Source organism: Equus caballus, chromosome 27 (genome assembly GCF_041296265.1).
Source record: "Equus caballus isolate H_3958 breed thoroughbred chromosome 27, TB-T2T, whole genome shotgun sequence".
In the NCBI taxonomy this organism is placed as follows: Eukaryota; Metazoa; Chordata; class Mammalia; order Perissodactyla; family Equidae; genus Equus; species Equus caballus.
Genome location: NC_091710.1, coordinates 32,658,361 through 32,683,357, shown reverse-complemented (window position 1 = coordinate 32,683,357; position 24,997 = coordinate 32,658,361). Strand labels below are relative to the sequence as shown.

At 34.7% G+C, this 24,997-nt stretch overlaps 1 protein-coding gene across 1 annotated transcript in view; it reads left to right on the top strand.

The window, feature by feature from the left end:
• The window catches only part of TNKS (tankyrase), a 202,047-nt gene that overhangs the window by 131,755 nt on the left and 45,295 nt on the right, over window positions 1-24,997 (top strand). Inside the window, exons 6-12 of the mRNA XM_001495978.7 lie at window positions 546-640; window positions 2,108-2,174; window positions 2,468-2,654; window positions 6,849-6,970; window positions 8,384-8,475; window positions 8,568-8,646; window positions 21,305-21,476. Coding sequence (XP_001496028.3) covers window positions 546-640; window positions 2,108-2,174; window positions 2,468-2,654; window positions 6,849-6,970; window positions 8,384-8,475; window positions 8,568-8,646; window positions 21,305-21,476 — 814 coding nt within the window. The remainder of the gene's footprint in view (window positions 1-545; window positions 641-2,107; window positions 2,175-2,467; window positions 2,655-6,848; window positions 6,971-8,383; window positions 8,476-8,567; window positions 8,647-21,304; window positions 21,477-24,997) is intronic.

Here is a 24,997-nt window from a genome sequence, read left to right as displayed (position 1 = left end):
CCACATGGAATGAATATGGTCCATTGTCCTTTTTGTTTCCACTAAAGTTTCTTCAAATATTCTTTAGAGATGCTTTTCAATCTTTCCTATTAAAGAGAAATTTTGAGAGCTAGCTCTTTAGGTCAGGCTTTGTGATAGAATTGGGATTAAAGTTAGAACTTGAAAGGTAATCAGGACTTAAGTAGGATAGGAAAACTGTTTTCAGTTATGAGAAATATGAGCCCTGACATGTCTTCTCAGAACTGTGAGAGTGGTTCATTATGGAAAGAAGTAAGAAATAATTTAGAGTGGGTAGGGTAGGACTGGATGACTGAAGGCCTTGAAAAACACAGGAGAAATAGGTGGATGGCACTGAAGTTAGAATTTACTCCTGAGGTGAGCGAATTGTCTCTCATCCAAGTATGTAATGTGAATTTTTGGCATTTCAACTCATTATTTTCTGTGTATGTTAACATTCATTGTGTTTAAACCTAAATAAATACTGATTAAATGGTAAAGCAAGAATTGTTTACCTGAAGAAGGGGGCGTGTTTTTCTCTTTTCTAGTCTACTCCTTTACACCTGGCCGCAGGCTACAACAGAGTTCGGATAGTTCAGCTTCTTCTGCAGCATGGTGCTGATGTTCATGCTAAAGACAAAGGGTAGGCGTATTGCTTTCTTCCCTTGGATGGTTTTGCTCATGGGTTATTATGCTTTATTTTCAACATCTGATTCACTAAGGTTTTTGAGCACTAGACAACGAAAGTCGTGTATCCCATATCTTTACAGCCTGTGTAGCATTTTAAGAATGTTCACAACTTTGATTTGACTTCATGTTCATGTTTCTACTTATTAAGGATTCTTCTCATAATAATTTCCTAAATTAGTTTAATTTTATTACAGTTCTGTTATTTGAGGTTAAAATGTTTCTCTCAATTACAATTCTTATTTCTCACCTTTTCAGTTGCATTTCAGAAAGATAGAGAAGTTGAAAATTCTGATAATCCAGTAACATAGCTATCATAGTCTTCAGATATGAAAGGATCATCTCTTATTAATAACCAAAATCATAAGTATACAATAATCTAATTTGGGTTTTTTTCCTGATGAAATCTTGGATATCTAAACTGAGAAAACCTAAAAGGTCCTTTTGAAGGTTGATATGGGAGGAGGTTGGCTGAGAACAAGAAAGCAGTTGTCATTTATTTTATGAATAGCTGAATTTTGGAAAACTTGGTACCAGTTTCCTGTCTAGTCTCTAGGGACATATGAGTCAGGTCTGCTTTCCTATGTGATGGCTAACATTTGTCAGTATCCCACCTTAAGACCTCAAAGATAATTGACCTTACTACCCAAGTGAGGCAGATTCATATGCACTCTGGTGATTGGCAGTGTGAAGAAGAGAAGCCCTGGAGGAGGGTTTCTTTCACTTTGCCCCCTCTCCATGTCAGAAAACGTAGAAACGAAGAAAGAGCTCTGTACTTGAGGCAATTCTCAGGAGAGGAATCATTTCAAATCTGCTCTTTTCGGTGCTGTGTTTCTCTCTTGCCTGCGCCAGGTTTTGTGCCATGTGTGAATGTGTCCCAGTAGCACAGGGGCACACATGCCTGATGTTCTTGCACATCTTTGTTTCCTTGTGCATGTCTGAAAACAGATGGGTGTACAATAGGTGAGTCATCAAGAGAAGGACACCACAAAAAGAGGGGGTCTTGTAGAATGATACTTTGATATGCAAGTTGTAACAGTTTGGATACTTAACTCTTGTGCTGGAAGTTACCATGAAAGTGAAATAAAATGGTAGGAATATTTCACTTCACTATCAACATGTATTTTCTATAAATAATAAAGCATGCAATTGTCAATAGTACGTATTTCTTCCTTTCACCTAAATGTTTTTCTAACTTGTGTTTTTATCATTATATTTAAGGATTATATACACAAAACGCAAGATAAATATAAAAGGTTGAACTTTAGTTATGCTACATATCCTTTTATTAAATACTTTTAAATATTTTTTATTAAAATTGTACTGGGATGTTTTAGATTTTTGTTTCTTAACACTTTTTGGCATAGAAATGGCCACAAGTTGTTTGAAATTTCAGTATTTTAATTTGCCTTTTTTCATTTAGTGGACTTGTACCTCTTCATAATGCATGTTCGTATGGACATTATGAAGTTACAGAACTGCTACTAAAGGTAAGAGAAATTAAAGATATTGAACATCATTGCTTCTTTTGCACTTGTCATGAGTTTTCCTGGGTTTTTTTTTGGGCCAGTAAGATTTATAAGAGAATAAAATAGTTTTTAAAAATACTTCTGTTGCCTTAAAAATTTTGAAACAGTTTAAGCTGTTTTTAAAAGCTGAAATTAAAACACTTATTGACATTTCAAAGAGTTGTAACTGAAGTTTACAGTGAAATAAATGTCTTCTGAGTTTTATTTAATCCAGCGAAATGCTTACTAACCTAAAACTTTTTTTCTCAATTTAGCATGGAGCTTGTGTTAATGCCATGGATCTCTGGCAGTTTACTCCACTCCATGAGGCTGCTTCCAAGAATCGTGTAGAAGTCTGCTCTTTGTTACTTAGCCATGGTGCCGATCCTACATTAGTCAACTGCCATGGCAAAAGTGCTGTGGATATGGCTCCAACGCCTGAGCTCCGGGAGAGACTGACTTGTACGTGTTTATATCCCAAAATCACTACTGCTTGTTGTAGATTGGAATGTCTCACTTTTGTTTAGTTCTTAGGGCTGCCATTTTGCCTAACTTAGATAATGTCCTTCTAATCTTACATGTACGATGGTTTATGATCCTTATTTCTGATCATCTACTTTTCTTCATGAATCCCACAGAATCTATATACACTATATGCATTTTGTGTTTATTTAAGCCTAATTCTAATTATGTACTGTTTCCTTTTTTTAAAAGCTAATGAGGATGAGTCAATCAATAACCATTTATTGAATACCTGCTGTGTGCCAGGCACTGGAAATATAGCAGTATGCAAACCAGAAAAAAATCTCTGAGCTCACGGAGATTTCTTCTTGTGCTGTTGGTAATAGTAGATAATATCTGACATTATTGAGCGCCTACTGTTTCCCAATCCCTGCAAGGTTGCATAATCATATTTTTATTTCTTGTGTGTCTTAGGGCCCAAGTGTACTCACTTGCCCAAATTATGGTTTGGTGGAAGTAATCTTCTCAAATACAGATACATATATATATATATATATATGCATGTTTTTAAAATAAACTTTTTGTTTTAGAATAGTTTTAGATTTACACAATAGTTACAAAGGTAGGACAGAGACTTCTCATATACCCCATTCCCAGTTTCTCCTACTATTAATATCTTACATTAGTATGGACATTTGTCACAATTAATGAACCAATATTGATACATTATTAACTAAAGGCCGTACTCTATTCAGATTGCCTTAGTTTTTACCTGAAGTCCTTTTTCTGTTCCAGGATCTCATTCAGGATGCCAACTTTACATTTAGTTGTCATATCAAATACTGAGATATATTTAATTCTGCATGTGGGCATTTCAGGTTTAAATTAAAGTAGATGTTACCTACCTAATTTTTCACTGATCCTATTTTAAGAGTCTTTACATCTAGGATTGAGAGTCCGATAACTGAATTTAAATGCCTGAGAAAATCTTTAAATGATAACTTTAGAAAAAGGCATAGTCAAAGTGATACTAACGTCATTTAAGTTTAAACAGATTTTAAACTAGTTTATGTTAAAACAGGAAGAATTCCTTGCAATTTTGATCTTAAGAGGAAATTTAAATTTATTTTGGTACTGGAACAGATGACATCCACTAGATAACAGGCCAGCACAAACCAGATTATAACTGGGCAGATGTCTTAGCAATGAATCCTTGTAGAAGTGCATTTATTCTCTCTCCCACTCATACGACTCTTGCCATATGTTATCTTGCATTATGTAGTTCATTTTTCTCTGTGTGTGTTCTGTCTTCCCAGTGAAATTCAAATTCTTAGAAAGACCTTTGGTTTTATTTTTCTGTCTTCTTAGCACCTGCACAATGCCTTGTTACCTAATAAATGTGTCGGTGGCGTTTGTTTGGGCCTATATATCTACCTAATCCCAATTTAGCCCAGTGCATTGTGCATACTGTGTGCTCAGCAAGTTATTGGATTGACTTTAACTTAACTCAAAACTTATTTTTTTATCTTTTTCTAATTTCCTTCTTTTGTAGTTTTATACCCTGGGCTCAGCTTTGTCCCCGTGTTACCATTTGACTGTATTTTCCTTATAATTGTTTGGCAAAGCTTGAGTATTAATGAGTTTTTACATTGTGTTTTGCTCATCTGTCTGATTCCAATGTAAACATTAAGATTTAACCTAAATTTGTATAGTTTTGTAAAGGAAGAAGTTCCCTAATTAGAGTACTTTTCAACCTTGTCAGTATCTCCTTTATTTTTTTAAATAAGATTCTAGCAAGGAATTATCTGAAGAAAAGGATTTAACCAAGTTGTCACTTCTCTAACTGCAGTCTCATCGTCATGTCCACCGCTTTAGTCTAGGCGTTCACGGTTACAGAATGCTTTTTAGAAAATTATTCAGGAAACAAAGAAAAACAATATTTTGATCCTACCCAGGGTAATAGCGTTTTCATTACGCACATTTTTTTCTGCTCTTTCTTATCTTCTTTTAATTTGTTGTTTTCATGAAGCCAAACAAACAAGGTAGTTTGGGTACTGCACGTATTGGAGCTGAAAATACTTAAATTAGCTTTCATTCTTATTTCAAAATGCTTTTAGAAAGAGAAACGTTTAAGGCATTTTATAAATATTAAGTTTTCAGGGTAAGTTTGAGTAATTTGCAGTCTTACCACTTTCTTTGTAACTACTTAGCTTCTTTGAAGTTTTAAAAATAAATCTTTATATAACTTTTGCATTTAGAAGGACAATTATTTAGTTGATAGATTTTCTATCTTCTGGTTTGTTTTTTTAATCTTGAGTATTTGTCAGTAAAATATTTTAAATTTGAAAATCAATTTGGACAGAAATCTTTACTTTTTTGCTAAAGAGCAAAGGTAAAGAGTATTTTACTTCTTGTTCTTTGAGAAAATATTATGCTGTTTAATTGCATTGTTGTCATCATTTCTTTATTTCCTTCATACCACAGTCTTATTATGTTTTTCATAAATTTCCCCATTTAATTTTCTTATGAGCCACCTTTCCTGAACTTAAAATTGCTTTTATCATTTTAATAATCATGACACACTTGTCATCAGAGAAAAGACCAATATGATTTGAATTCAGTTTAAATTTCTCTAGACTGATGACCCAAGCAAAGCAGTACTTTTTGCTTGAAATCTGTTCTCGGTGCATCACCTTCTTTTGCAGTTGCCAGGATCCTGCTCCTCCCATCTGGCAGTTTATCATTCTCTCACTTCTTTTATCCCTAATTTTATCATTAAAATGAAAATATGTAATTTTGTTATTTCAAAATACTGGCTTACTTTCATTTCATTTTGACCTTGATTTGAGGTTTCTGAAATTTCAAAGTCCTAAACTTTGAGGAATTTAGCACTGATAAAGTACCACTAAACAAGAGGTTACAGAAAAATGGTTTTTGTCCTGAACCTGCCATGACTTATTTTATAAATATTCCCCATTCATGCAACAAATACCTACTATACAAGTACCTACTATATGCCAAATACTGTGCTAGGTGATGGGGCTGCCATAGCAAGTAAGACAGTGTGCCATAGCCTGTGATATAAGGCTAAATGCAAGTGTGGGTGACTTCATAAGAAGGATCCCTAACCCAGTAATGGGGAACATCAGGAAGGCTTATCCGAAGTATCTAAACTGAGACCTTGAACAATGAGTGAAAAAAGCATGTGTGTATGTGCACATATGTGTCTCTGTGTGTTTCTCTCTGTCTTTTGAGGGAGAGAAGGGAGTGAGATGGGACCCTCGAAGGTAAGGAGAGAGAGGAAAAGGGAAGGAATTCAGTAGGAGGCAGGTACAAAGGCCTGAATGTGAGTGGGCCTGGAATTGGTACATAGTATAGTAGGTCACACATCATTTGCATCTTTTTAGAACAATTTTCAACTTTTTGTTAATAATTGGTTATATCAAAATACAAACTAAATTTGTAACATAGAAACTAAGATTATATGTTTTTAATAAATAAGAGTATTGGATTTGTATTTATGCAATTGATTTGGAAATACCTTTTTAAAAACTCTCTTACTTGCTTATGCAAATAACAAATAGTTCTTTGAAAAATTTTCAAACTCTGGCACTTACCCCATAATTCACTTCTTCCCTCCTCTGTGTCAAGATATAATCACTATTAGTATTTTGATGAGTATGTCTCTAAATGTCTTTTTTAACCATTACTTATATTTAGTTGTGGTGGCAATAGTAGTAGTAACAAATTGGATCAACCTATGCTTCCTCTTCTGCTGCTTGAATTTTCATTTAATAACATATACTTTCATGTCAGTATATATAGATCTATCTTTTTTGTTTAAGGGCTATAAAGTATTCTAAAGTGTATAAGTGTTCACAGATTATTTAACTGGTTTCCATTTGGTAGACATTTAGGTTGCTTTTTTTAAAACTTTGCTGGATTGAGTATCTCCGTGTGTATATCTCTATGAACTCTTAAAAGTATAAAACAATCTTATTTCAGAGCATACATTTGTCAAAATTTTTTATTAACCTACATGCTCATTCTTTGCACCTTTATTATCATATCATCATGTTGCTGCTGTTGCTAAAATAGAGGAATATTTAAAATTAATAATTTTCTTTATAATCATTGCTAATGATTATTAAATATTTTAAATCTTTTTTATGTCAACCATTATTTCATTAACAGATGAGTTTAAAGGTCATTCTTTACTACAAGCAGCCAGAGAAGCAGACCTAGCCAAAGTTAAAAAAACACTTGCTTTGGAAATCATTAATTTCAAACAGCCACAGTCTCATGAAACTGCCCTGGTAAGATTTTATTGTTAATCCATGCCTTGGATAACAGTAGTATAAGCACAAAATATGATTTTCATTTCAGAAACCTTAAAGTAACTTTAGTATCTGAAGCGCTGGAAATTTGCATTTTAATATTGGTTGCAGTGATTTCTAAATTTGGTTTGGGAGATGATTGCTTTTATGGGTGAGAGAATAGACATTTGTTCAACCTTTATTTGGGTATTATTTTTACCTTTGTCTTTCCCCAACCATATTATAACAAATCTACCTTTGGGGCCAGGGCTTTCATAGAATACAAGATGTGATTTTTCTCTATAGAATCTTCTTTTTCCTGTGGCTGCTAGATAAATACTAGAGTTGTTTTCTGTAGAAGATTAAAATGTTTTCAAAAATATTTGTATCATCCTTTTGAGCAATTGTCTTCAAAGAATGCATTCATTACGTTATTACAATCATTATAGAAGAATGGTAAGATTATGATTTTTTTTGTTCAGACTATACAAGTTGTTTTTAAAACTGTTCGTATTTTTTCTTCTAGTGTACTTCCAGAAAGATTAGTTTGTTTTTCTTGTCATTGACCACACTGAGTTTCAGACGTAGGGCTGGTTAGATTCCTCCTGAATTCAGAATTGAAGCATATGTGATGCCTCGATCAGAGACTCTAAATGTGCTTCAGTTAACACTCTCACATCTGTCTGGCACAGAAAGGTCAAACTGTCGTCAATATCTGCTGAAAACAACATTAAAAGAGTCACCAAATCGAAATGGGTCAATTGTATGTACACTTAAATATATGGCTCTCACACTGGGGTTCAGATACATTCCAGCTGCACAGCATTCACTCAAAGCCACAGAATAAACCTGACCTGCTTTTTTGGAATATTCATTCTATTCATTAAGAAGTAGTTTTTCATTTTTTTAATTTTAATATAAACATAAAATTTCTGAGAATACTTCTCTCTCTGAGCTCTTACGCATCTGTTACATTCTTGCCTGTTCCTGGACGTGGAGACTTATTCTCCTTTGATGCTAGGTGTACCCCTGGGGAGAGTTTGACAAATACTGACTTATGTGGCTGGCAGCCTACTGAAGGATTGAGTTGAAACTTCAGTTACAGGTTTTTGTAGCTTTGGAGAGGCAGTATTCTGATACCTTCAAATAAATAAACATAGTGGATAATTATTTCTTGGCTCAAGGAAAAGAAAAGAAGTCTGTCTTAATGCTTAACCAAGAGGATAATTTCACCTTGGTTTAAAGGCTTGTGTTTTGTACTTCCAATGTATTTAGGAGGAATTTTGATCATCTCTGTAGTCTAAAATATATATTTTGAGATAACAGTGTTCTAAACAGCAGATGGTATTTAGTTCAGAAATCTACTTTTAAGTAGAAGTTTATTTTATTAACTTAGTTTCGTTTACTTTACAGCACTGTGCTGTGGCCTCTCTGCACCCCAAACGAAAACAAGTGACAGAATTGTTACTTAGAAAAGGAGCAAATGTTAATGAAAAAAATAAAGAGTAAGTGTAATTGCAGAAGTTATTGTTCAATTCTTAAAGGGAAAATGCAATAAAAGTTGGGAGATTACCTTTACCTTTTCTCCTCTCCACAGTTTCATGACTCCCCTGCATGTGGCAGCAGAAAGAGCTCACAATGATGTCATGGAAGTGCTGCATAAGCATGGAGCAAAGGTAAGACGCACACCTGCAGTAAAGGCCAAACTTGGCATTGAGTAGCGAGCCGCTCTCAAGACTGTTACTTTTCTCTCTGATTTTCCTGAAGAAATTAATTTTATAAAGGACTGTTAACATGTATTTGAATTCATCAGTTCTCCTTTAAAGCTGATTTAAATCTTGTTACTAATAAAAATAATTGCCTGTGTACTTAACTGTCATTCTTCTATAAAATATAAAATGTAGCTACAGTCTTACCATTTGAAATATGTTTCAACTTTACATTGCTTTACATTTGTCCTGGGATTGATCTATTTTGAGAGTCAAGGTCAATGATGGTTTATCAGAAAATAATTTATGAAAATGATAGTCAAAATATCACTACTTATTTTAAAGAATATTTGTATTCCTTCAAACTGATAATGATAATTTCTCAAATAACTTTGACACTAAAGAAACGTGAAATTTTTAACAATCATTTTTATTGGCATTATCTGAATGGCATTATCTGAAACTCTGAATCGCTTGAGGGAGGAAGGAAGGAAACTGGTTGTTTTTCAGAGGTGACTTGTACTGGCAAATTTTTAAATCCTCAAGAGTGTGTATGTTAAAACAGTCGTCTCCAAGAAGGGTGCAGACACTCTATGGAACATACAAGATGAGCCATTGAGTGCAGGAAAAAGTACTGGAATTTTAATCTTTTAAAATAGTGATTTCTTTACGAATAAAGAAATTAAGATCTACTAATATTTAATACACAGATGGTTGCTTACACCCTCATTAGGTCAATGTGTCAGCCTGTCTGAGTCATGTCAGGGCCCAAGTGTTTCTCATCTGTTCTCTTTCAGCAGGTTTTGACATATTGTACTTTGCATGTGTCCAAATGAGTAGATATATGGATATTATCCTATTAACCTTTATAAATACCATTGTTGATAATCAGAGGGAGTGACCATGGCAATCTTATAGCATAAAGAGATTGACTATTTCATGAATTAGTATTTTCAGGAATTGTCTTAATTTCTTGTGCTTTATTTTTTCTTTTATGAAAATTAGACAGTTCAAAATTTGCTGATAGTTCTATGATGACAAATGACTATTACTTGTATGTAGATACTTTTTTAAAAAAAGAAACATAATCACACCCTTAAAGTTACATATTCTAGAATGAATGAGAAAGTAACTGCATTCTTTAAAGAAACTTTAAAAAATGGAGAGGACATTTTGAAAATCGATTTTTAGAATATGTCCACTGTTTCATTTTTGTTGCCAAAAGATGATGTAAATATATCACCCAGTTGTCATTTCTACATAATTAAGACACTTGACAACAATCTTTTAACCTGTTTGAGTCTTTCTGAATTTGTGTTTAAGTGGTTTTTGAACCTATTAAAAGTGTTAATGTAACACCTTCTCATAAGTTTGCAAGAACATCAGAAAGATGCAATTTTACTAGCAGAATTGCAATTAAAACCCTAGCATAATTAGTAAGTTACATTAAATATAAGCACTGTCATTTAGTGTAGACATTATTAACAGGGCACTTTTTCCAGTAACTACATACATATCTGTATGAAATCTTTTTATCTAATGCGGCCAATGGGACCAATTATTGAAAATGAGCTTGCTTAGAATCAGACCCTCAAATCTACATCACTATTTTTTATAAGATTTTTAAAAGTTTTTGTAATTGAGCTAAAAGAGATTTTGTACCATTAGTAATTAAAATATTTTTTAAATTTTGTTTCATCTCTTTCCCATCCTTTGTAATTTCTCTTTTTGTGTAAGTTTTATATGTATTTATTATGTAATAGTATGATGCTGCTTGTTTATAAGTTACAAATGAATGCATATGTATATTGAGCGGATTCTCAAAACATTTTTTTACTCATTAGGTGCGTGATCCCAAAATTTAGGTATCCTTGCTTTAAAAGGGTAATAAGTATTTTTAATTAAAAAAGCAGAATGAGCTGGAATGAAAGGGAACAGAGTTCTATAGATTTATTGCCTATTTTGAGGGTACAACTACTGCATTGTTATATAAGTAATGTCTTATTGCTCAGTCAAGTGGAAAGTGCTAAGCTGAGTGGGCTTTCTGCTATACTTAAGAACACCTAATGTTTATCATTGACCTATTTTTAATAATATCTTATGGCATTTATAATGTTCTTGAAAAACCATGAATAATGCTCTTCAGTTTGGGAAAATATCTGTTTGTCATCTCCCATGAGTCATTTTGTTTCATGAAGTTTCAGTGAAGAAGAACATAACCTGTCTTAGTCAACATTACTCCAGCTCTGTGGTTCTCAGTCTTTCTCTGCCCATCATGTTCACCGCACATTCTCATCAGGAATGTCTCAATTCATCACTGGGGCGTGTATAATCTTAAACACCCTGCCAATGATGGAGAGTGACTTTTAGACTAGTGGATTCTTCCTAGTCTTTCCCTAGGTTCAAGTAAATTGAGAACTCCTGCTGTAAGTCACTTTAAAACAGAAAAAAAAAATCATACTTAATCAGGATTGTGGTTAGTAGTAGACTCCAGTTGCCATCCTCCCATTCACTCACTCCCTGGTTCCAGGGCTGCCTGCTCTCCCTCAGGGCTGTTTATCTGGTGACTAATGCCTTAGTAAAGACCCACTGTATAAACCCAACTTAGCTACTGTTGCCCAATGTTTGCTCGCTTAGTGTTCTTTCTGGGGAACTCGTGGCTTTCGTTTGATTTCCGCACAACTCATGGTTTTCATTTGATTCTAAAAGAACGTCTGAACAAACAGCACACCATTGAATTCGGATTCAACTGTCTTACACTGCTTCCACCATCCTGGTGCCTTCTGCGCCTCATGATGAGTCCAGGTCTCAAACTAAGACTATTAAATCAGAAAAGGCAGAGAATCTGGTCAGCAGATCTAATACTGTTAACTAATTTGTCTTACTTAGACAGCTGGAGTTTAGTAATATTTATGTAAGCGAGAACATTCTTTTGCTCAAAGCTTGGTGATAAATGCAAAGTCCAGGTCTACATGCATGTTGTGTATAGAACATAGACAGGCGTGCTTCCCAGTTTAGAATCCTCCACTTTCTAGGTTTGTAACCTTGGACTTAATTTTCCTGAACCTCAGTTGGCTCATTGGTGATATGTGGATATTAATACCTTCTCTACAAGTTTTTTTCTTTTTTTTGTAAGAATTAAATGAGTTTATGTATGTATATGGTACCTGGCACACAAACAATACTTTGATTACTAGTATGAACACTGTGTTTTTTTTCCATGTTTGTCTTTTCAAACTTATATACTAGGTATTTCCCTTAATCTAAATTTTTATATAAGACTTATATAGGTTATGTATAAGCTATATAGCTTTTATATAAGCTTATATAGCTAATCACTTTATAATTTTTTTGATCTACTAACTCAACAAATATTGAGATGCAAAATGATCAAGACTGTGTGCTGATATTGTGGGAAATACCAGTTTGGAAGTTAATGCAATTACCAAACTTGAAACTAATCCTGAAGCAATTTAGTGGCATTAGTAATAAAGAAGGAAGAGAAATAATTAATCCACTTATGAAGGAATAATTATATTATTTGGAAATGAGTTGGATGTTAGAATGGACTTAGAAAGTGGTGGTACAATTAATGGAATTAAGAAAGCTAGAGAGAAACACTGATTTCCTATGCCTTGATAATGATTTTGTACTTGGAGGTGATATGATAGATGGACATGTAGATAAAACTAGTGATAGGAAATATAGCACTAGAATGTTAGAGTTTGTAATTAGAAAGATCTATTGGGAAGTGCAATAGGAATATGAAGAAGGAACAGGAGATCAGTGCTGAAAAGAGAAATCAAGGTAGACAATGTCATTTGATTTGGCAATTTTCATATAAGGGCTTTGTAAACTTTTGAAGGAAGTATTCCAAAGATGTAGAGGTAGAGAATTGTATTAGTTAAGGTCTTGGCAATAAACAGTACACTCAAAGTGGGTGATTTGAGGAAAGCTTAACAAAGGAGTTATATACAAAGACGAGGGTATGGTTTAAAGAAATCAACAAGGGATGAGGTAGTACTAGCAGCAAGTGGGGAGATGTTACCATCCCTGGGCCTGAAGGGACAAGGAATGGGAGAGGTCACTGGAACCAGGAGAGGGTGGCTATGTGGAGAAAGCCACCTGGCAACCCCTGTGGCCTTTGATAGAGGGTATATCTTACCCATACTCCTCATTCTCCTACTTCCCATCAGTCTCCTGTCAGTGCCTCCCATTGGCCACATCCAACAAAAAATTAAAGACCTAAAAGAGTCCATTGATGTGATCCATACAAGTGATTTTCCTAGGACACAGAGCAGGGTGGAGGATGGATATGGATCTGGAGAAGTAAGCAGGCAATATTCAGGAAAAGGGTAGAAAACAAATGGCTAGTGAGGAAAGGAGGGTTATAAGAAAATGGGAGAATCAACTCACTCATTTGAGAAATCCATTTTTGTAGGAGTAAATTTCTGTATCTTAAAAAAGTTAATAATTATCTCTACCAACCCCCTGCTTTGCAAGATTACTGTAAAGCCTAAACAGGAGAGACATGAAGATTTTATCCTTCATGTGGCAGTTTTTTTCTTTATTGTTGTTAGTCTACCCTGGCATTCTGCATGCAATTACTACTGCTTTGTCTGCTATCCTTATTAAGGAGAACTTAAGCCCCAGTTGCAAATGGTATTATTAATACCTAAAAACAAAAAGTTTAACTTTGAGGTGTGTTTTTTTTAATACATAAAAGAACTGTTTTGTCTTAGCATCTGTTCAGTGTGTGGAACACGAAGAAATTTCTTTTGATTGTTCATATGTGTTAATTTGGCAGATTTATTTATAGTGAATATAAGAAGAAATTGTGTCACTAGTAATTGGCATTAAATGGGCTTATTTCTCACATTGAGAAGTGATCAAAAGTCTTTGCTCACTTTGGGGAAATGTGTTAGCTCATTACAAAGATTTTATTAATGCTCTTCTAGAAGTGGATTGATAAGCAGATTCTATCAGCCCAAAGGTGTTAAAGTACTTCTCAAGCTGTACATCCACAGTATGTTTTATAGTTCAAATAATATCCGAAGTTCGATCATGTCACATAAAGTCCAAAGGTGCCAGTATCTCAGGGACATTTAGTTACCAGTAACAGATCACCTGAAACTGGATTAAGCAGAAATCGAAATCTATTTAATATCTATATAAATGTATGCTTGTTACTTTTGTGAGATAACCGTATGGTTATCCCACGGAAATAATCTCCAGGAGTCCTGGCTGAGATTCACAAGATGAGAACAGGAGTTGGGAAACCGTTGGGTACCCTGGCTGCCATTCTCTCTCTCTCTCTCTCTGAGGTCGCATGGGTTTCTTTTCACTGTCGATCTTTGTTCATCTGCTTCGTTCTTCTTTTTATAAACTATATTTTTCAGTTTTACTTCTCTTTGGTCTAAATATGGTCTCTGCAGCCCCTACTTTATGTGTCTTTGGCTTAGAAATATACCACCTGCAGCTCCCGTCTCCCAGGTCTCAGGGATGAGAAAGGGAGGATATGAACAAGACATCAGTTTCTTCAGCACGGCCACTGGATTGGCATGCTCTCGTCTAACCAGCTGTGCTCAGGCAGTTATTTCTCAGACAGTTAGGGCATGTGAGAAGACAAGTGACCCTTTAATAAGGCAAAGAAAATATATACTGTTATAATATTTCTGTGTACCTCTTTTCAGAGAAGCTGAGTGATTTTTTTTTAATTTCACATGAATTTTGAACGTTTGCAAATAATAATACACTCAAGTTCAGTTAATCTAGTTTCATGTCTGTCAACATTAGTTTCGTGTCTCTCAAATTATATTAAAATTTAACATCTTAGACAAATTCTCAACTCTGTAGTGGGTTCACATCGCAGTAAAGGAATAAAAAGCCTTTTAAAGTAAAATATTCATTACTTTATCAGAATTCTAGTTAAGAATTAAATTTGTGTTCATTTTGTCTGTTTCATTCCTCACAGGAGATGCATTAACTATGTGTATCCCACCATGCATATCAATGGCCTGTAAATATCTGTTAAAAACTTTAGAATCAAATGAAATTATACTTTTATTACAGATAAAGTTATTTTCAATATTAATTCTCTCAGTGCTGACATTTACCTTTTTTTTCCCCAAATTTCTGGGGAAAGGAGAATGTGTGGTTTTTGGCTAGAGAATATTTTAATAGTCTCTAATGTTTGTTCAGTATACAGCATAATATGTTGAAAACAGTATTCTTTATCACCAGAATTTACTAATTTGTTGTCCTTGTGAGCCATTCATTTGCCAACCATTTTCAAACACCCACTTGTACAAGGCATTGGACTTAGTACTATGGGGTATGTAAGAAGTTGGAATTTAATCTATTCTTAAGGGACTTAATATCTAATAATAGTCTTATCTGACACAGTCTACTTGAGTATCTGTTACACAAATTGGAAAGTGGTATATATAAGAGAAGTACAGGTAGACTGCTATTCGGAGGGGAGAACAATTACTTCCATTGACGGTGGCGTACTCGGGGAGAGATTGGAGAAATTTCATTGAGAAAGTACAATTTCAGTTAGTAGTGTCCAGGAATTAGATTTTTAAAAATAGGAAAAATACAAAGAATGTATTTTAAGTAATGACTCAATCAGGAAAGCAAAGGAGTTTGTTAGTCAGAAGTTATGATTAGTCAGTAAGTTGGTACAGAAAAGGGGAATAATGAAAATCTGAAAAGATAAGTTGGAGCAAGACCCTGGCAATCTCAATTGGAGAGTTTAGATTTTGTTCTCATAATACTTGGAGAGCCATTGGAACCCTTTGATTAGGTAGGTGACGAACAGAATCCTGCCTCAGGAAGACAGATAGTTCCTACGAAACTACCTTCTCTTAGGAAACCAATTACAGAAATATAGATTCAACCTATGTGTGTAATAGCTGGTATAATCATTTAGCAGTATTGAACAAAAGCAGCTTTTTAAGATTTTTGTAAAGAGAGATGGTATCAAGATGATGTTTCTTACCTTCAAGCTGAAAAGGTGACAGTATGCCTGTTCACCTGTTCCCTAGGTTAGCCTCTGTCTACCAGGACACAGACCTGGTTCAGGTCCCTATCTTTTGTCCCTCTATTGTTGATTTATTAATGCCTGTTTTTTTTTTTTCATTGTTTGCTTTCACTTTCAAAGTGTTTTGATTTGAGCAAAAAAATACATTGTCATTCTAGCTGAAGGAATACAGACGCTGTTTTCAACTCTCAGGTTACTTGACATCACGTTTAGTTTGAGACATACACATGTTCGCAGTTAAAGTAGAATTATAACGTGAAGCAATAAATCCCTAAGTTCAGAAATGTCACAGAACGGTTCGTGATTAATCACCAAATGAGTATGTGGAGCAATGATAGCTTTAAGCTTAGGCGAAAGATGAATGCAGCCGCATCGCTAGCTGGTTGAGACTGCGGTGTTTGCACTGATTAGAATTTTGAAAGATTCTCCTCAACCCTTCCCCTTATGGTCTACTTGCTGGTTTCCAGAATTATTTTGGCATGTTTGAATCATAATTTTATGTGCTACACATTTCAGGGCAAATGCCATTGTGTTTTTTTATCATTTTATCTAATTATCCTCTTAGGAAAAATCATTATTACTACTCAAATAGAAATAAAGATACATACCTCAGGTTGTTAACTCTAGATAGAAGAAAAAAGGAGAATATGTTTTGTCTTTAAAACTGCCAGACGTCTGTTGTTGTCACCCTTCTAAATAGATATCTCAAGCCAGTCCTGACTCTTTAATTACCACAGTTGAAGTGTAACATGTTAAATGTAGCATTTTTCTTATTTGAGGCGGTTTGTGTACTTTAGTGAAAATAGTCTCTTTAATGCTGAATGGTAAGCGTATTTGATGACGTCCTCTATCATATCCTTGTGGAAAGTGTGATAGAGGAAATTAGGGGAGAACTGGGTCTAAAAAAGACTTGATCAGGAAAGTTGATCTAACACTCCCAAATTTCTGCAGCAAGTATGTATGTTAGTGATTCCAAATAATATGTATTAAGAATTAAAGTTGTATCTCTTTAAAGTATGAAGAATAAATTAATGCTGATGTATATAAAGTAAATCCGTCAAATATATTTTTTAGGTTGAAAATACAATTTATGGACAGGAGCACATATATACATATAGGTATTAATTTAAAAGTTCTTAAAAGAAGAACTTGTGAGTGTCAGTCGCATTTATTTGATTAGTTCAACTTGAATGACCATTCAGACAATTATGTGTATAATACCACACCTTATCTTTTGGTTTGTTTCTTTGCTTTTTTTAGAGCTTGATTTTTATATATAAAGAATATTTTAAATGTTGTGAAGGCTTAATTTTTTGCCCGAGTCAAGAATTGTCCATGTGAGTCATAACTATCAAAACCAACAGGACAAAAAACAGTGTTGTCTTGGAGATCTTCCAGCTCATGGACTATATTCTGTACTTCAGTTGGCCCATTTTTTTTTTCAGTGCTTCCAGTATTGATTTTGTAGATAATGTGCTCAGGTTTTCCATCAGTAGAGTGAATTACTGTCATTTCCCATTTATGTAACTTATAGAATAGTAGAGGTTAGAGTAATAAATCCAAACTTATGAGAAACCTCCTTTAAATAATTGGAGTTCCGTGTAGTTCTCTGGGATCACAATAAAATAAAATTACAGTAGCTCGAAAATATCACCCTTCTTCACTGTGAAACTGAATTAGAGCAGCAGTACAAATCCTGCCATATGACCCATAAAAAAACCAGGGGATGGGGATTGAGCTGTACTCATAAAATAGTTACTCCTGCCCTCTGCAAACAAATCTATCACTTACTTTGGAAGGCTTCACATTTTGCACATCTGTACCTTGAACCACCTCAGAATATACGGAGGAGAAAGTTAGGTTGACCACTTTTTAGAGACCCCTGATTGTATTCCATGAATGATAAAGAAAAACATTAAGGGTGTTGATAAAGTTAAATGCAAGAGGAAAATAAGGACGTTAATTTTTTTTTTTTTTTTTGGAATCAATTTAAAGATCTATAATGACTCAAACAGATAGTTGATTTCCCATCCAGTAATCATTTTTCCCTTTCTTCCTTGCTTTGTAACAGGGGTCAGCAAACGTTTTCTTAAAAGTCCAGATAGTAAATATTTTAGGTTCTGTGGACCAAGAGACAAAATCGAGGATTTTACGTAGGTACTTATATAGCCATTTAAATGTAATCAAAAACTGTAAAAGCCATTCTTAGCTTGCAGGCTGTACAAGAACAGTCAGGTGGTTGGAACTGACCCACAGATCGTGGCTTGCCAGCTCCTTCTATAGGACTCTGTTTTGTTCAGGTGTGGAAGTTCAAGGGAGGAGGGTCTGAAACAGCTCTGGTCGCCTCATTCTCTTTTGCTAGTGACTGATGGAGGCATAGATTCAGGAAACATTTCGGGTCCCAGCCATCAGGAGAAGTCCCCTGGGAAACACTTTCTTCTCTTTTAAAGTAGACGTACGAAACTCCTTTTTGGCCTTGGACGGGATTATATGGAGTTGATGCATGAAGCTGCCACAGTCAGCTTTTGACCTTAGAGGGAAGCCTGGGTCCTAAGATTGGGGCATCTGAGAAATTTATGACATTGGCCTCTAGTGGGGAATAATCCTTCCTCACAAAACCCCTTATAGAATGTCTAATATTTTCCCTGCTATCCATTGTTTTCTTTCCAAGTGGGTTGTGCAGAGTATCACCAAGCTGTTCTAGTTTTGTTATTCTGCTTATTTCCATGGAATGAATGCTTCTATTACAATACTCACTGATACTTTTCTATGACTTCTTGTAGTACTTCAGCTTTATTGTCTGATAAAGCAGTCCACAGATGTTCTTTCATGTTTGTGATACTGTTTAGAGTTTGAGGGAAGAATTACACTTTCATAATAAAAATATATACATTTACTAAAGCAAAGAATTTTGTGTTACATTGGTCTGTCTTGTGCTTTATCTAAGAAAGTTTGGCTTTCTGAAATACTAGAATATGATACTACCTGTAGGAATGAGTAAAAGCTTATATATGTAGGGATGAGGACATAAAGCTTCAGTCTGTGATCAAGTTTTTATCTTTCTAGGCTTGTCAATCAGTCCTCATCAAATAGTTGGAGTTTTTTTCAGCTAAACATAAAAGTTTCTTTTATAAATTAATTCTAATAGCCATTTATGTATTATTCCTATTTTTATTCCTTCAGCAGACATTTATGAAGCTCCAGCTATGTCCTAGACATTGTCTTTTCTTGGGGGGGAGTAGAAGGAAGAGTTACATTTAAGATTCAGTCATGGTCATTGCTTTTAAATAGCTTACGATTTACAAATAGCGTCTAGCACAGAGCGTAATAACGTGAGCACTTAGTAAATGTTAGTTGCATCCCTTCCTCGTGAGACTTCTTAGGTGGCAAACAACTTAGTTCTAATTTTGACAGGTACATACCAGAGGGAAAGAATGGGAAGCAGAGAGAGTAGCACAGCCAAGAAATGAGAATGCAGAGTGTACAGCAGAATTGCACTCAGGACCACCTCTTCCAAAACAGAGACGGGGAGAGGAACAAGAAATATTAATTTACATAATCTTAGGGAGGGGTGATTTTTACTCAGTAGTATTTAGTCCCTGAGTGTGTGCCGAGAATGAATGAGAGAAGGAGGAAGTGAATCTGCTGTTTTCTAAATTGCACTCAGTTCCATCATGCATATTTATAGAGAGAACCTCTTCTTACACATAGCGTGTTTTTATTGTTTAAAGATACTGTATATACGTTATGTGCTGTTCAGTTGATCTGCTCAGACACTAGGGGTAAAACTGGCTGATATTGGATTTACTGAGAAACTTTACATCTGCCTCTACTGTTGCATTGCTAAAGTGTTTTCAAGGATAATCTTGACCTTAGAAACTAACACCTTCATAAAATGGGGCTCCAGTGTAATCTAATAAAGCTGGAGCATAGCAGGCCTATTAGATTGTGATGAAAAAATATAGTAGAAATTAAGGTGGTGCAAAAGTAAATTATGGATGGTCTTGAATGACATGCTGAGGGACTCAGGTTTATTTGAAGGCTTTGAAAAGTCACTAAGTTTGCGCCGAGGAATAACTTGGTAAGATCTATATTTTAGAGTAGTAATTCTCAAACCATATTCCCATGATTTAACGGGTCAGGATTTCCGTCACTATAATTGAATAACATAGTGGATTTCTTACCCAATTTTCAGAAAAATGTTAATAATTAGAATGTTCTCAATTGTAGGTTTTTCTCTTATGGTGAAGAAGTAAGAAAGAAATATTCATAGAAGAATTCAAGAAGTTTAGTTTGGCAGCTTGTGTTTTCCATCAATACATGCTAATGACTGTGCTTTTATGTTGTCTGTGTATAAAAAACCATTTTTCTGATAGCAAATGTGTTATAATTAAATATGTAGGTATTTCATGGTGACTTTTGTGAGACACCATTGAGAGTTTAGATGAACCCTTGCCTGAGCCTTGCTCATTGTGAAGAAAGACTGGAGATGGGGAGATGTTTGTCTTAAATGCTTTCTTTTCTTGAGCTTGTATCTGTAGGTGTGCACAAATGTTTTGAATAACCAGCCAGCATATATTTGAAAATTTTCTATGTATCGTTAATAGGAGCTTCCTAGAGGACCCAGAAAACCTATAGAATGCAGTCCATATTCTCAATAACCTTAGTTTTACTTGGTAAACAAAAACTACCCCAATGTCATAATTTCTAAGAAAGTGCTAAAGTGACACAGGTATTCAGGAAAGAAGGAAGCATTGAGACTTTTGGTAATCAAGGGAGACTTGTAAAAGGTGAGACTTGCACTGTATCTCATAATCCAGAGGGGCAGAAAGAAGGGCTTCTCTGAAAGAAGCAGCGTGTACAGTGAACATGGACTTTGATCTGAGTGCAGTAGAGATATTTACTGGGCATCTTGGAAAACAGGTTAGGACCAGTAAGATTTGATCAAATTATGAACGTGATCCCAAAGTTTAACATTGTCTTTGTCTTAAAACTAGCTAAATTATTCTTCTTCCTCCATAACTCTTCAAAGTTTTCAAAATGGAACATTTGAGTCTTTGAATCATTTTTTTGGTGAAATGTGTTGTTAATTCACTTAGGACATATTATCATAATTATTTACTAAAATTAGAAAGGAAACATAATTAGCTACTTTGACTATCTTTGCTTACGTATCCTGTTGTCTTTATAGTCTGAGAATGAGTTTGGTAAAACCCATTCATCCAAAAGTATTTAATGTGCGTCTTCGATGTGGCAGGCAGTGGATATCAGACAAGAGCCCAGCCCTCAGAAGCCTTACGTTCTAGTTGTCATGGGAGTGGCAGGGAGTGGAGGATGGACAGAAGGATGGTCATTCAGGGAAGGCTTAGGTATGTGTAATTTTCAATAAGGTAGTCAGAGAAAGGTAACTAAGTAGGTGATAGTTCTTCAGAACCAGGAAGCAGAATTTAATAATGAAGTCTTTGGCATTTTTCAAAAAGCTTTGACAATTGATTTTTTTCATAAGAATATGTTTGCTAGGGTGTAAAAGGGAACAAAAATAGATGGTCAATTCCCTGTGCCCACCTAATGATTTTTCAGATGAACGCGCTGGACACTCTTGGTCAGACTGCTTTGCACAGAGCTGCCCTAGCAGGTCACCTGCAGACCTGCCGCCTCCTGCTGAGTTACGGCTCAGACCCCTCCATCATCTCCTTACAAGGCTTTACAGCAGCGCAGATGGGAAACGAAGCAGTGCAGCAGATTCTGAGCGGTGAGTTAAAAGAGATGAATACTGCATTCTAGTCCGTCTCTTCCGTGTCCACCGATATACACAGACAAACTTTATGCCACTTGTTTTAAGTAACTCTTTGGAATGTTGTTTGCCTGAATATTTTCTTGCCTTTCCTTGCTTGCAGTTTAGCCTGTAGCCCTGTTCATCAGCCTTTTTTTGGTGGGATGACGTAGGTGTCATAGTAAGAAGGAGGCAAATACTCTCTTTAAAATTTTTTAGTTTTAAATTGAAAACTTGACTCATGGGTCTTAGGATCAAAGGTTACTTAAAAGTCTGTTAAGCAGTGTGGAATTATGGTAGCTCTACAATCTATCAAATAGAGAAAATTACAAATATTCATATGGTAATGATCCTTAATTAATTATTCTTACCTGTGTTATATTCTGACCTGGTTTTTGTAATTCTTAACTTCATTGCACTATTATGAAATTATCTTGTCTTTGCCTGGTTTCAATATAATTATAAAACCTTGCTGAGTGTTACAGTGCCCAGTGCCCACCTAATACAGTGTTAGATACTTTAACTGTTTAGTTTATTGAGGGAGGCCAAACGTGAAACAGATATGACAATAGACAGTGGTTTCTGAAGCCCAAAATTTAGAGGAAATAACATAGTCTACCTACTTAAAAATGATGAACTAGATACAAAAGAAATTTAATATAACTGGCTCTTCTTTCTCATTCCTTTAATTTTGTCTCTGGATTATATCTTCTATAGAACGACATAAACCAGAAGAGTAAAACGGAGAAGGCTACAGACTAGGAATCAGAAGTTCTAGTTCTTTTTCCTACCTGTAGTCCAATAGTTCTTTACTCCATCAGGCACAGGGCCCACTTTTAACGATGAATATTTTACAACATCCCCTTTACCGTCCAGAAATGAAATTCATAGATAATATGACGTAACTATACAGATAACTTCCAAAAAAATCTGTATTGAATTACCTAACTGTAATATAAAGGGAAAATGACAGTAAGTTACAATAAAATAATTTATTATTATTATAATGGTAATAGCTTGGGCATGTCTACACTAGGAAACAAAAATTGACCACATAAATTTCTGAAGGGCCCCCAGAGTACAGCCCAATAACATTACACTGAAATAGGGGACGTTACTCAACTTACAGAGCTCATGACAGGTGTTGTTAGAGCTGAATCAGAGCTAACCAGCCTCATAAGAGTAACTGTGCTACATTGTGAAAGCTATTGGTGAGGATTTATTTTCCTCATGCTACTTCATTCTTAGATAGTGATCTTAGATGGTGATCTTTAGACAGCTGAAGACAGACCTGTCTAGGGCATCTTCACTATCAAAATGAGTAAGATTCTGTCTCAAGGAATGAAATTTCCTACTATAGGATTTCAAGCTTGACCTATGAAAAACATGGCTTCATTTAACTGCTTGTTTCAGAGCAATAGTACATTTGCTTAAAGAAGATAATCACTCTGACTAGGAAATATTTCTGCCTTCTTAGTAAATTCTAATAATTCCTGAAAAGTGTGATTTTTGTTAAAACATTCTTAATTTTTGTCTTATACTTTTTAGTAAGAACCATTTAGTACTGAATTTTAAGTTAGTTTCTGTAAACTGTAATGATAAATCAGGCAAACATACATCTATTACATCAAAATTTGTAATAATACTGTGCATGATTTTTAGAAGTAATTGACAAAATGGGGAGGAAAGGATTGAATAAATTAAGCAGATTAGACCTATTAATGCTTTTAAAATTGTCTTCTAAATAAATACAGTTACAATATGTGACTCCTGGTAAAAGATAAAATTAAATGTTGAATCACAAATGAAATATTTTTCTCCAATTGTTTTGATACTTCTTAAAAATTGATATGTAAGATAAAGCATTATGTAGATAATTAAATGCTTAATTTGGTACATGCCAGAACTTTTTAGTTTAATTCTTCATGTTTTTTATTGATCTGGATAGATAATACAAATAACAGAATTATATGGTAAAGTCTTGCCCTTCAAAAGGTTTTTTAAAATGGGAATTGTTTCTTGTTTAGAAGAGAATGTAATTGTTTTTTCTTTTTTGCTGAGGAAGATTTGCCCTCAGCTAACATCTGTTGCCAGTCTTCCTCTTTTTGTATGTGAGCTGCTGCCACAGCATGGCCACTGACAGACAAGTGGTGTAGGTCCACACCTGGAACCAATCCCAGGCCGCCAAAGTGGAGTGTGCCAAACTTAACCACTTGGCCACCAGGACTGGCCCTAGGATATAATTTTTTAAACTAATATTTCCATGAGAAACTTGTGTGTCTGTAGTCTGTGAACCATGTGCTAGCTCAGCTTTGCAATTATACCTACATTTGCTAATCCAATTCCAGTTTTATATGTGTAATGACTCCTGAAAGAAAGATAAGTCATAGAGGCTATATAGTAAGTTTCTGGTGGCTCTGTCCTGGGTAACATTGTATAGATTCATTTAAATACACCTGTTAATACCGGATTTGCGATCCATTTTTAGAAACCTGCACTTTCAAAATTAATGTCAGAGTAAAGAAAATAAGATAAGTAGCTTTTTATAAACTAGCATTTTAAAACCTTTTTTCAGAAGATTTGACTTTTTTGTGTAGACCTGCTTTCTCTGTGCCTGCTCTGTCCAATGTGATAGCCACCAGCTACATGTAGCTAAATTTAAATTAATTAAAATTAAATAAACTTGAAAAATCTGTTCCTCAGTTGTACTAGCCACATTTCAAGTACTCAGTAGCCACACATGGCTAGTGATTACTGTATTAGCATAGATAAAGAATATGTCCAGCATCACAGACAGTTCTTTTGAATAGCACTTTTAGGCTAGATCTTGACCCGAATTCTTCTGATTGTATATTCCAGTATAGTTAGTTGCATTACTGTTACCTAATCATTTACAGAGGTGAGGATTAGGGGGTTTATGATAGCTAAATTAAACATTGAAATAAGCCTCTAAGACCTATTGCCAGTCCGGTAGTCTGATACTAACTAAATGGTCAGTCTACAGGAGATTTTTTTAAAAATAGCAAATAGCCTTCCAGCCTTTGAAACTTTACGTTTCTTTCCTTTTTTTTTTTTTTTTCAAATTCTAGTGGGCCAGAATAGAGTTGGAGAAAAAATTAGAAGTTCATCTCCAGCCTTTGACCTTAGTGAGATCTTTAATTTCATACTCTGCAAAAGCCAGTGTGCTTATAATGGATTTTACTAATATAGTTCTTTGCATATCAGCTACTCTTCTTTTGCCTATATTCCATTTTTAAATTCATTTTTATATCACTTCTTTAAATTGTGCATCTCTTTGTACAAAGTTCCTGGGCTGTGTATATATTCTTTCAGCTAATACTTTGTTCACATTGTTTGTAAAAATGAATCTGTTCTAAGCCTGTTCAGAATTTATAATGGATGCAGAGCTCTATAATTTGAATAGTAATTAATCAATATCTTTAAATAACTTCTTTACTTTCTACTCTTTGACTAGGACTAAGAATTTCTCATAGTTCTCA